The 12,155-nt window shown below is 73.5% G+C and overlaps 1 protein-coding gene across 2 annotated transcripts; it reads left to right on the top strand.

Moving 5' to 3' along the window:
- Positions 1-3,720: 3,720 nt before the first annotated feature.
- PDE4C (phosphodiesterase 4C) lies at positions 3,721-11,895 on the top strand. 2 transcript variants are annotated; one of them, XM_068919767.1, is made up of 15 exons: positions 3,721-3,986; positions 6,205-6,393; positions 6,517-6,553; positions 6,885-6,958; positions 7,077-7,126; positions 7,860-7,972; positions 8,160-8,253; positions 8,789-8,967; positions 9,053-9,151; positions 9,253-9,417; positions 9,522-9,621; positions 9,715-9,869; positions 10,000-10,122; positions 10,366-10,548; positions 10,702-11,895. In XM_068919767.1, exons 1-15 carry the CDS (start codon positions 3,736-3,738, stop codon positions 11,215-11,217), a joined length of 2,328 nt encoding a protein of 775 aa, XP_068775868.1. In that variant the 5' UTR covers positions 3,721-3,735; the 3' UTR covers positions 11,218-11,895. The 2 variants fall into 2 exon arrangements, with proteins under 2 accessions (XP_068775868.1, XP_068775867.1); XM_068919766.1 differs by lacking the exon at positions 3,721-3,986 and adding an exon at positions 5,237-5,331 and having other exon boundaries at positions 10,702-11,893.
- Positions 11,896-12,155: the final 260 nt, after the last annotated feature.

The following is a 12,155-nucleotide window of genomic DNA, read 5'->3' as shown; positions in this document are numbered from 1 at the left end:
ACTCGGCAGCCCCGGGCCGGAGGCCGGGGGGGGGGTCGCGCCTCCCCCCCGACCGCGGCGCTGCTCGCCCGGTGCCCCCGGGGCTGCAGCGAGGCACCGAGCCCGGCAGGGGGCTCCCGTGCGCTACCGGCACCCGGTGAGAACGGGCGGGGGGAGTCGCTCCCCGTTTGCAGCGGGGGTCCCGGATGGGTTGGCGGGGGGGGGGGGGGGTTCCGATGGGGGTGCTGAAGTGGCGGCCCCTCCCGGAGCGGGGAGGGGGGTGGTTGGAGTGAGGCCGGCCCCGTCCAAAGCGCCTCGCCCCGTTACCGGGGAGCGGCTCCGGTGCCCGGTGCGGGCGGCCGAGCGGAGCGGTGCAGAGCCGCCCGGCACAGCACCCTGGAGAGCTCCGCCGGTACCGGGCTCAGGCCGCGCCGTCTGCCCGCAGGCCGCCCCGTCGGGGCCGGCGGTGAGCGCCGTCCGCCGGCGCTTCTCCGGGAGCCCGCTGCTGCTGCCGCCGCCGCCGCCGCCGTCGGGTTACCGGCCGGCCGAGGCGGCCCGCGGCGCCGAGCCCGACGGCGCCAGGGTGGTGTTCACCATCGAGGAGAGCGGCCCCAGCAGCGGCGACGAGTCCGACCCGCCCCGGTAAGGCCCGTCCCACCGGGGCCGCGCAGCCGACGCGCTGCCTGGCGCAGGGGCCCAAGACGGGGCGGGTTTGGCCGGCGGCGGCCGCCCCCGGCGCCCCCCGACCGGCGCGCAGCCGAGACGGGCGGCTCCCGCTGCTGAGAAATCGCATCTTGTTGTCGCCCTCGGGGCGGGGGGGGGGGGGGACCCAAACCCGAATAGTTTCCTAGACGCGCTGGAAAGCGGCGGAGCGGGGCTCCGGCGGGGGGGGACTGATGTCGGTGTTGGCTTGATGAATTATTTTATTTTTCCCTTTACTGAGGATGCGAATTGACCGACCCCGCGGCCGGGGTGATTGAGGCCAGGCGGCCCCGGCCGGGGTTGGGGGGGGGGGAAGGGCCCGGGCGGCGGCGGGGCGAAGCCGGGGCCGGTGCTCGGGTCCGGGGACGGGGACGGGGCGGGGGGGCAGCGGGGTGCCGTGTCCCCGTCCCGCGCCGTCGAAGCGGGGCGGCGCCGGGCTCGGGCGGGGGGAGCGGCGGGGGCTCTCCCGGTGTCCCCCCCCCACCTCCTCCCTCCCCGGCCGCCCGGCGGTATTTAAGCAGCCGCGGCCGGGCGGCCGCCTCTGGCAGCGGAGCGGAGCGAAGCCGGCACGGGGACCCCGGGACACCGGGGCAGCGGGACCCCGGGGCAGGGCGGGCGGCACCGGGTTCAGCACCGGCGGGCGGACAGCGGCGGCGCCCCCCCCCCCCCCCCCCCCCCCCCCGGCACCCGCAGCGCATCCGCTCCGCCACCGAGCGGAACCGGCACCGGGAAGGGGAGGGGGTGCCGCGCCCGCCCCGCTCCCGACCCTCCTCCCTGCACCGCCGGTAAGAGGAGCCGCCGGCCCCGAGCTGCCCCCGGCGCGGCGGGCTGCTTTTGGGGAGGGGGGCGTGGGGGGGGGGTGCAGCGGGCTGTGCAATGGGGAGGGTGCAGTGCGGGGTGCAGTGGGCTGGGGGGTGCAGGGGCACGGCAGAAGCGTTGTCCGGGGGAGTGGGGGGCAGTGCAGTGGGGGGGGGTGCACCAGGATGGCAGGGGCTGTGCGGCGGGGTGCACGGTGGGGTGCACGCAACGGGGTGCAAGCATTGGGCTGGGCTGGGGCGTGCAGTGCGACGTGTGCAGTGTGGTGTGTGCAGTGCCCCTCCCCGGCACCCCCCTCCGCGGACGGAGCGGTGCCCCGAGGCCCAGACCGCAACGAGCAGCTGCCGGTGTCCCCAGGGCCGAGCCTGGTCCCCCGGCAGCCCCCCGGGCCGGGCAGGGGCTGTGCCAGTGCTGGGGTGGCCGGGGGCCCCGGGCGCTCCGTGGGGCGCTGGCGTTGCTGCGAGGGGCTGCGGCGCTGGGGAAGGGGCGTGTGGTCCCGCACGGCTGGTGGGAGGCGGGGGGACCGCAGCAGGGCCGTGGGCATGGGCAGGACCTGGACGCGCCGCCCGGCCTGGTGCCATGCGCCCCGGCCTCGTCGCTGCCGTGAGAGGCAAAGCAATCTCAGGCAGATTTTTCGGACGCGGGAGAGGGGCCGGGGCGGGAGCGGGGGGCAGGACGGAGGGGGCAGCCCCAGCTGGGCTTGGGCCGGCTGCTTCGCTCTTGGGTAAGCTGGGAAAGGGCCGAGAGCCGGCCCATGCTGCCCGGGGGGCTCTTTGGGGGGGCCTCATTGCCCCCAAGCCCTGCGGCGGCCCAGGCAGAGGTCCGAACCGAGGGGGATTTGGAGCTTCGGGTGCCACCCTGGTGCCGCCATCGAGCCGTGGGGCTGGCGGGGGGGCGTATCGCCTGCAGCTCCTCGGGGGACCTGAGCGTGGCCTGTCCGCTCGTGCCCCATTGCGGGACGGGCTCGGGCCTCCGCCTGCCCCCGCGGCTGCCCCGGGGGCGCTCCTGCTCCCTGCAGCCCCTTCCCGGCGTGCGTTTTGGGGAGGCCTTGCTGGCACCGGGGCGTCTCTGCACCCCCGGGAGGGGACCGCAGGGGACCGGAGCCTGGGGCCTCCCCAGGGGCTGCTCTCTCACCCCGGTCCGCTGGGACCTGCCAACCTCGCCGCCTGCCGCGGGGTTATTTTTAGGCTGCTCGTTCCTCCCCCCCGTGACTGTCCCAGCCCGGCTTGCAGGGGTGGCACGGCTCAGGGACCTGGAGCCAGCCTGGCCGCGCTGTGCCCCCGGCTCCTGTGTCACCCGCCTGCTGCCACACGTGTCCTGCGGCTGGGGACAGGCTGTCCTGCACCGGTCCTGCCCCGCTCTGGGTGTCCTGGGGGTCTCGGCTGCCCTGCAGCCCAGCAGGGACGGCTTTGCTTTCTGCCCCGACGTCCCCAAAGCCCCATTGTCCTGTGCTCTTATGTCCCCGTTGCACCCTGCCTGCTCTCCCCGTGCTGTCACGTGCTGCACGGATTTGTGGCCGTCCAGGGTCACTTGGCAGAGGACAGGGAATGTCTCTACTGCAGGACCACTGTCCTGCTGGTTTTCACGTCACCGCCTGCTTTCGGGGCGTTTTCCCGCGCCCCGAGTTTCCCCCCCTTCCCCGTCCCTCCCGGCCGGGCTCCGACGGCAGCACGGTGAAGCCGGCCCCGCGCGCCCGCCTGGGCCCCCGCCAGCTGGAGGTTATTTTTGCTGCTGGAGGGAACAGCAGGTATCCAGTTGCATCAGAGGGGACACGGGGTCGGGCCGGGCCAGGCGCCCGGCTCCCACGGCCGAGCGCGCCCGGAGGCAAGGGCGATGCTGCAAAGGGGCTCGCGGCGAGACCCACCGGCGCCGGCCGGGTCCCCTCGTCCCCGCGGCGCGGCCGCTCCGCCGCCTCCCTCGGTGGCCCCGTGGCTCGGTGCATCCCGGCTCTGCCGCGTCCCTTTTGCAGCGCGTCCCTTTTGCAGGTGTCCGTGCCCTTGCAGGGAGCAGCTGCCGCCTCGGGGCCAGCGCGGCGCCACGTGCCCCGGGGCCGGCCGCGTGCAGCGGGGCCGCGGCGGCGGCGTTCCCCCCGCCGAGCGGGGCTGGCGCGGCGCAGCCGGCCCCGGGGGATCTGCTCCATGTGTCGGGCCGGCCGAGCCAGACAGTTGTTTAATTTCCCAGGCGAGGGCGGGAGGGGGAATGGAAAGTTTCCCGGGGAGCGCGAGGGCTGGGAGCGCAATGCGCTTCCTGCGCCGACCCGGCGGGCAGCGCGGCCGTGCCGCTCGCGACCCCCCCTCCGCCAGCCGCCCGCCGGCGAGGACCCGCCGTGCCGCCAGCGCCATGCTGCCCGCCACGCGCGGCTCGCCGGGGGCTTCGCCGGCCGCCTCGCCCGGCGGCTCCCCCCGCTGCTCGCCCGTCCTCTTCAGGAAGCTCCTGATGAACCAGAGCATCCGCCTGCAGCGGCGCTTCACCGTGGCGCATCCCCTCTGGTAAGGGGGGGGGGGGGACGCTGGCGGGGTCCCGGGGCGGGCGCTGAGCCGGGTCCCCAGGGGAGACGCTGGCTGAGAACGGGCGCCTTCGTCACAGGGATGCCCAGCGGGGCAGGGCCCGGCGCGCCGGCCGGACCCGCGGGGCTCGGCGGGCGCGGAGGGTGTCTGTGTCTCGGCGCGGCGGGCTGTGCCCCAGCCGGCAGCAGCTGGCCGGCAGCTGGCGGAGCAGGAAAACGGGGAATTTCGTGGGACAGCGAGAGGGGGAAAAAAAGGTGCAGATGCTGCCGCCGGCCGAGCCGCCGGCCCGGCTCTCCGGCCCCTGGGCTGAGCACGGCGGCGCGGCCGTGCCCGCTGGCAGGGCACCGGGGGCACCTTGCACTCGGCGCACCGGACCGTCTCGGCCGGCTCGCGGGGACCGACGGGGCACCGTGCCGTCGTGGCTGGCTTGCGGGGACGGATGGAGGCACCGGGCTATCGTGGCCGGCTCGTGGGGACCGATGGGGGCACCGGACCGTCCCAGCCAGCTCGTGGGGACCCACGGGGGCATCGGGCTGTCCCGGCCGGCTCGTGGGGACCGATGGGGCACCGGGCCGTCGTGGCTGGCTTGCGGGGACCGACGGGGGCACCGGGCCATCGTGGCCGCCTCGTGGGGACCAACGGGGGCACCATGCTGTCCCGACCGGCTCGTGGGGACCGAGGTGGCACTGTGCCATTGCAGCCAGCTCACGGTGACCGACGGGGGCACCGGGCCGGGAAGGCCGCGGGGCCGGGCTGGCGCCCGCCCCGGTGCAGGGCATCAGCCGATCCCTCCTCAGCGGCGGCAGCATCTATTTATAGAGGCTGAGCCCCGGCGCGGCCCCCGGCGCGAGCCGGCCCCGCTCGGCGGCCACGCTGCAGCCCGCGCGGGCCGGGCGGCGTGCGACGCTGCCGGCCGGGGGCCGGGGCTCGCCGGGGGCCGCAGCGCCCTGCCGGGATGCCAGCTGGCCCGGGGTCACGGCGTCCCCCCCTGCCCGGGGCGGCTGCGGGGAACCGGCTGCGCCGAGGAGGGAACAGCTCCGTAATTCAGCGGCCGGAGCCACAATGCGGCTTTGTGTCCCCGGTCCCAGCGGGGAAAGGGACGGGGAAGGGGGGGGGAAAGCGAAAACAAGGCGCAGCGGGAAAAGGGGGCACGACGCGCCGGCGGCAGCCGGCACGGCCCGGCACCGCCGCCCCGGCCGAGAGGCCTGGCCTGGCCGCCGGACGCTGGCGGCCGACGCGGCGGCTCCGGCACGATGCAGGCGCTCCGGCTGCCGGGCAAGACGGGGCCAGAGGGTCGGCGCCCGCGCCGCAGGCACTCCTGCATCGGGTGGGTACGGCGGCGGCATTGGGGCAGCCCGGCTGGAAGCGGGGGCGCGGGACGGCGGGGGGACCGCGGCCACGACGCGCGGCTGAGCTGGAAGGAGCTGAGGGGATGTTTTCTGGAGGGTGGAGATGCCCGGAGGCCCCTCGCCGGGCTCTTCGCCGCCCGGATGCCGCGGGGGGAACGGTACGGGCTCGGGGCCGCGGCGGCGGGGGCTCGGCGATGCCGGAGCGTCCCGCAGCGGTGCCGGGGCGTCCCCGGAGGGTAAGTGCCATCCCGGTGACGCCGTGCAAGCCGAGTGCCCCGGGAGCTGCCGCGCAGGCTGTGGCCGCCGGAGGTGCTTGGTGGGTGCTGGCACGTGTGTACCGAGCTGCGGCCGTTCTCAGCGCCTGGAGCCAGCGGGGCCGGGGGCTGCTGGGCCCCAGCGCGGAGGGCGGCAGGGAAGGAGAGCGGGGGAAACCTGGCGGCGTTTCCGCAGCTCCCATTGTTCTCCGTGGGGGGGTGGCAGGGGATCCTCCATTGTTCTCGGCAGGGGGCTCGGCATTGTTGGGGGGGCGTTACCCATTGTTCGGGGTGGGGGGGAACGACACAAGGGCAGGGCAGTCCCCATTGTTCTCGGTGCCGTTGTGCCAGCAGGGCTGTCGGGGGGCTCTCGGGGGGGCAGGGGGGGGCGACAGGTCCCACCGGCGCCACGGGGGGCGAGGAGGGGGGGCAGGATCCCGCGGTCCCATGGTCCCGGGGCAGGCGTCTCCTTCCCCGGGGTGCTGGGGCCCGAGCATGGGTGCTGAGCAGCTGAGCTCCGCAGGGCGACCATCCCCGGGGCCTCGGGGCCAGCGGGTCCCTGCCGGCTCCGAGCTTCGTCCCCTCTCTCCCGCGCAGCTTCGACCTGGAGAATGGCCTGTCGGGCAGGGGGCCGCTGGACCCCCAGGCCAGCCCGGGCTCGGGGCTGGTCCTGCAGGGCACCTTCGCCCACGGCCAGCGGCGCGAGTCCTTCCTCTACCGCTCCGACAGCGACTACGACCTCTCCCCGAAAGCCATGTCCCGAAACTCCTCCATCGCCAGCGACCTGTGAGCATCTCAGCCCCGCGCCGCGGGCCACAGCCCCGACCGGGGCCGAGCCGCGGCGGCCCCGGACCCCGCTGCCCGCCCCCGTCCCGCTCCCCGGGGCTCACGCGCCCTTTGCTCCCGCAGGCATGGAGAAGACATGATCGTCACGCCGTTCGCCCAGGTAGCGCCTCCTCCGAGCCGGCCGCTGTCCCCGACCCCCCTGCCCGGCCCCGTGCTCCGGTGATGGTGATGGGGGCTCTGCCAGGGCCCGGGCAGGATGCGGCCCTGCACGCAGCACCGGGAGCGGGGGGACCCTCGTGCGCATCGGCTCTCGTGCACGCCACGTGCACCAGCCGGACCGGGTGTCACCGGCGTCCAGCCGTGGGGCTTCCTGCAACGCCGCGGCTTTGCCTCCCGTCCGCCGCTGCTGCCCGGCATCGGGGCGCAGCCGGGGACCCCGCGCGCCGGGGCCGTCTCGCAGCCCGGCCGCAGCCCCGCTCTCGCCCCGGCAGGTCCTGGCCAGCCTTCGCACCGTCCGCAGCAACTTCGCCGTGCTGACCCACCTCCAGGACCGCGCCGGCACCAAGTGAGCGGGGCGCGGGACGGGCAGGGCGACGGTCTCAGCCGGGGTCAGGGGACGGAGAGGGGTCCCTCGCCCCGGGGGTCCCCGGCCGCCTGAGAAAACAGCGCCGCGTGTTTTGCAGGCGAGCGTCAAGCAGCAGCCTGCCCTCCGTGAGCAAGGCCAGCCTCTCCGGTGAGTGCCCTGGCCGCGGTGGCTGTCCCCCCATGTCCCCCCGTGTCCCCAGCCCCAGTCGGTCCCCCAGGGCTCCTGCACATCTGCAGCGGGGGGGGCGGATGGGGTGCATTTTGGGGTGAGCTGGCTGCAACGTGCAACCCCGCATCTGCTCCCCGCTGCCCCGAGCATCCCCGCTCGGCTCCAGCGCAAAGGCAGCGGTGCTGGGACCCCGGCGGTGCTAATCCCCCACGGGGGGTGGGGGGCAGAAATGAGACCCCCGGCTGGGGCAAACCGGCAGCTTTGCCCTCGGGGATCCATGTCGGGTTTTCCCGGGCTCCCTCCCGCCCGGCCGCCCTTCGCGCGGTGGAAAGTCTCCGGTTGACGTCAAACCTTCCATTAATAAAACCCCGAGCGGGAGCGAGGCCCCGCGGGAGCCCGGCCGCTCCGGCCCGGCCGGCGACGGGGTCCCCCCGGGGCCGGCCGTCGCCTCGGTGTGCCCCGGGCAGGCAGGGGTGCCGACGCAGACGGCCGCTCTGAACGGCTCTGGTTTGCACCCAGAATTTGCGAGCGGGGCCGTACGTAAGCGGCCGACCCCGCGAGCCCCTCCGGCTCGGCGCGGCCGCGGCCCCCCTGCACCCTCCGGCGGGGCCTGACCGCGATGCCGGCTGGCCGGGGGCGGGCGGCGGGGCGGCGGGGCGGGCGGGCGGCCGGGCAGAGCCCCCGGCGAGGCGGCTGCCGTCGCCCTCCGCAGAGGATGCCTACCAGAAACTCTCCGTGGAGACCCTGGAGGAGCTGGACTGGTGCTTGGAGCAGCTGGAAACCCTGCAGACCAGGCATTCGGTCAGCGAGATGGCCTCCAACAAGGTGAGGGCACCTCGGGTCCCGCTCGGCACCTCGGGGTGACGTTAACCCCGGGCGGCCTGAGCCCCCCCGTGGCAGCGCCAAGAAACAGGAGGCAAAGCGGGCGCCGGGGCGCCCGAGCCCTCTCTCCCGGGGGTCCGCGGCGCGTCCCCGGGGCCGGCCGTGATGGAGCCCTCGCCCGTCCCCGCAGTTTAAGAGGATGCTGAACAGGGAGCTGTCGCACCTCTCGGAGACGAGCCGCTCGGGGAACCAGGTGTCCGAGTACATCTCCAGCACCTTCCTGGGTGAGCGCCCGCTGCGGGGCCGGGCTGGGCGCCTGCTCGCTTTTTGCACAAAAACAGGGAATTGGGGGGGGGGGGTTCTTTTGCAGGTGTTTGCATGGGATTTGCTCTCTTGGGAGTACCAGAGCCTTTGTCGCACTCTGCAGTCCCAGACGGCTGCAAGCACTGGTGCACGCTGGTGCACGCTCGTGCATGCTGGTGCATGCTGGTGCATGCTGGCGCGAGGGCTGGCAGCCTGCACAGGGGCTGGCGGTGCCATCCCCATGCCTGGGCACCCGTGGGGAGCCCGGCGCGTGGCAGGCCCGGCCTGCGGGCCTGGGGGGCCGCGGCGAGGCGGGAGGCCGGGGCTTTCTGCGCCGGGGGCGAGGGGAAGCGCCGCGTTCCTCCCGTTGCCATGGCACCGGCGGTATTATTAGCACCGGCTGACGTCAATCCTCGGCGTGCAAACGCGCGGGGCCGCGGGGGTCCCCGGCGCGGGGGCCGGGGCGCCGTGCCGCGGCCGGGCTGCCCGCTCTCACCACCTCCTGGCGTGGTGCAGACAAGCAGCATGAGGTGGAGATCCCCTCGCCCCTGCCCAAGGACAAGGACAAGGAGCGGAAGAAGCGCCCCATGTCGCAGATCAGCGGCGTGAAGAAGCTCACGCACGGCTCCAGCCTCGTGGCCGCCGGCATCCCCCGCTTCGGGGTCCGGACGGCCCAGGAGGGGCTGCTGGCCAAGGTGAGCCCCAGAGCATGGCAGCGCGGGGCGCCCCGGGGTCCCCGCACGCCGGCCGCTGCAGACACCTTGTCCCTCTGGCCCCCAGGAGCTGGAGGACACCAACAAGTGGGGGCTCGACATGTTCAAGATCGCTGAGTACTCGGGCAACCGCCCGCTCACGGTCATCATGTACAGCATCTTCCAGGTGGGCGCCCCGGCAGGCTCGGCGCCGTGGCCAGCGCAGCCCCGCGCCGGGCTGTCCCCGTCCCCGCGTCCGGCCGGGGCCACCTCCCGCTCTCCCTGCAGGAGCGCGACCTGATGAAGACCTTCCGCATCCCGGCTGACACCTTCATCACCTACATGATGACGCTGGAGGACCACTACCACGCCGACGTGGCCTACCACAACAGCACCCACGCCGCCGATGTGGCCCAGTCCACGCACGTCCTCCTCTCCACGCCGGCACTGGAGGTGAGCGTGGCCCAGAGCCTGGCTCCCGGCATCGCCCCAGTCCTGTTCACCGTCACCTGGTGTGGCCGTAATCTGGTTGTGCTGTCTCTTTTTCCCCCCTCCAGGCTGTCTTCACGGACCTGGAGATCATGGCTGCCATCTTCGCCAGCGCCATCCACGACGTTGACCACCCGGGCGTCTCCAACCAGTTCCTCATCAACACCAGTGAGTTGGGCATGGGGAGGGCTGGCTGCCGGCCGGGCGTGTGGGTCCCCGGTGTCCGGAGCCGTCCCAGCAGTGACGGGCACCATCTGTCAGACTCAGAGCTGGCCCTGATGTACAACGACTCCTCGGTGCTGGAGAACCACCATCTGGCTGTGGGCTTCAAGCTGCTCCAGGAGGAGAACTGCGACATCTTCCAAAACCTCAGCAAGAAGCAGAGGCAGTCGCTCCGCAAAATGGCCATCGACATGGTACGGAGGGCCCCGGCCAGCCTCAGGTGCAGGGCTGGGGTGCCGGCGAGGGCCCGGGGTTGGGTGGGCTGCCCGGGGTTGGCCGTGGGGGACCGGGGCTGAGCCGCGTGTCCTGCTCGCCCCTGCCCAGGTGCTGGCCACGGACATGTCCAAGCATATGAACCTGCTAGCAGATTTGAAAACCATGGTGGAGACCAAGAAGGTGACCAGCCTGGGAGTCTTGCTGCTGGATAACTACTCCGATCGGATCCAGGTGAGCGCAGGGTGCTCCCGCACCACGGAGCAGGTGGCCAAACCTTCCCCCAGCCCGTAATGGTGCATAGCCCGCGCGGCTCCTTGTGCACGTGGGACCTGGTGGGATGGGGATAGCTGGACATGCTTCGTGCCAGCACTCCTTGCAACGCCAGCGAATCTCCACCACGGACATGGGTGTCTGCGGGGTTGCATCCCCACCAGTGCCGAAGGGTGGTGAGCAACGCGGTGGCCTTGTGCGCAGGTCCTGCAGAACATGGTGCACTGTGCCGACCTCAGCAACCCCACCAAGCCGCTGGAGCTGTACCGCCAATGGACCGACCGCATCATGGTGGAGTTCTTCCGCCAGGGTGACCGGGAGCGGGAGAAAGGCATGGAGATCAGTCCCATGTGCGACAAGCACAACGCCTCTGTGGAGAAGTCCCAGGTGGGTCAGTGGCACCTGGTAGGAGGTGCTCACGGGGCTCGGCGGTGGTGCTGGTGATCAGAGCAAGATGCACCGAGGGGCTCACAAGCTTGGGGGTCGCCGGCAGCTCCAGGTCATGCCCCGTCCCTGAGCCCAGCTCTGCCTTCCCTGCAGGTCGGCTTCATCGACTTCATCGCCCACCCGTTATGGGAGACATGGGCCGACCTGGTGCACCCCGACGCCCAGGAGATCCTGGACACGCTGGAGGACAACCGGGAGTGGTACCAGAGCATGATCCCGCACAGCCCGTCCCCGCCGCCCGAGGAGGAGCGCGGCGCGGCCCCGGCCTCCGGCCCCGACAAGTTCCAGTTCGAGCCGACGCTGGAGGAGGACGGCGAGTCGGACACGGAGCCGGACGGGGCCGAGAGCCCCCTGGACGAGGACAACAGCGGCTCCAAGACGTCGGCCACGGACGACTCGGAGTCGGCTGATGCCGAGCGCCTCTCACCCGGCTCCGGGGAGCGGGACTCGCGCCTCGGGGACGTGGACAACAGGCGGGTGCTGGAGAGGACGCTGGCGAAGGATGTCGGCGCCGGGCGCCCAGCACCGGGACCCGAGAGCAGCCGGAGGAGCCGGGAGCTGTGCCTGGACACGGAGGGCAACGTCACATTCCTGCCGCTGGGCACGTAGCAGCCTGGACCCGTCCCACCGCCCACCGGAGACGCGCGGGGACTTGCACGGCTCGGCCACGATCGCCGTCCCTCCCCGGGCTCCTCGCCCACGGCCTGGCCACCGAGAGCGCCGTCCCCACCGCCCCCCGCCGCTGGAGGGGGCCGGGGCGGCCGTCGGGACGCGTCCGGGCCCCGAAGCCACGTCACCGCCGCGGCGGACTCCGCCGGTGGCACGTCCCCGGGCGGCGGGGGCAGGTACCGATGGGCACCAGGATGCTGTCGGCCCCCATGTCCCCCCCCCCACCACCACCCTCCCCGGCACCTCGTCCCCTTGGGCCAGGCCCATCTTGGTGGCCCCTCACCAAAAGCGCAGCCCCCAAGCGGGACGGAGAGGTGAGAAGGGGCAAGAGGGACCCCCGGGGTGGGGACACGCCAGGTCCGTCTGGGCGCCGGGGCAGGACAGGGCTGCTTGGGTGCTAGTCGGTGGTTTATTTATTTGGGGACAGGTTCACTTTTTCAAGCCTTTTGTAGCTCACTTTTTAATACAAGCCTCACCTAGGTGCGCTCACACGTGTTTCCGTGGCGGAGATCGGGCACGCGAAACGCTGCATCGACACTTTGCACTTTGGGGCCCCCGTGTCTCTGGGGTGGCCAAACCCCTCTGGGAAGGGGTGTGTGTGTGTGTGTGGTGGGGTTGGGGTGGTGGTGGGGGGGGGGGGAGAGTCGTTTCGGTTTCTTCCTTCACCTTCCAGATATTAAACCCGGTTTGTTCCCCGCACCGCTCGCTTTCCCCGGAAACGCCTCTTTCCGCCCCGCTCCGGCAGCGCGGGCGACGTTAGCCGGGGCGGGGGGCCGCGCTGGAGGCGGCCGGCGGGGTTTGGGGTGCCGGATGGCCCCCGCGGGGCGCTGCGGCCCTCGCCGTGGGGCCGGCTCGGAGACCGCCAAGCCGGCCGCCGC

This window comes from Struthio camelus, chromosome 26, assembly GCF_040807025.1.
Source record: "Struthio camelus isolate bStrCam1 chromosome 26, bStrCam1.hap1, whole genome shotgun sequence".
Taxonomy (NCBI): Eukaryota; Metazoa; Chordata; class Aves; order Struthioniformes; family Struthionidae; genus Struthio; species Struthio camelus.
Note: the sequence above shows the minus strand (reverse complement) of the source record. Positions and strands in the feature narration are given on the sequence as shown.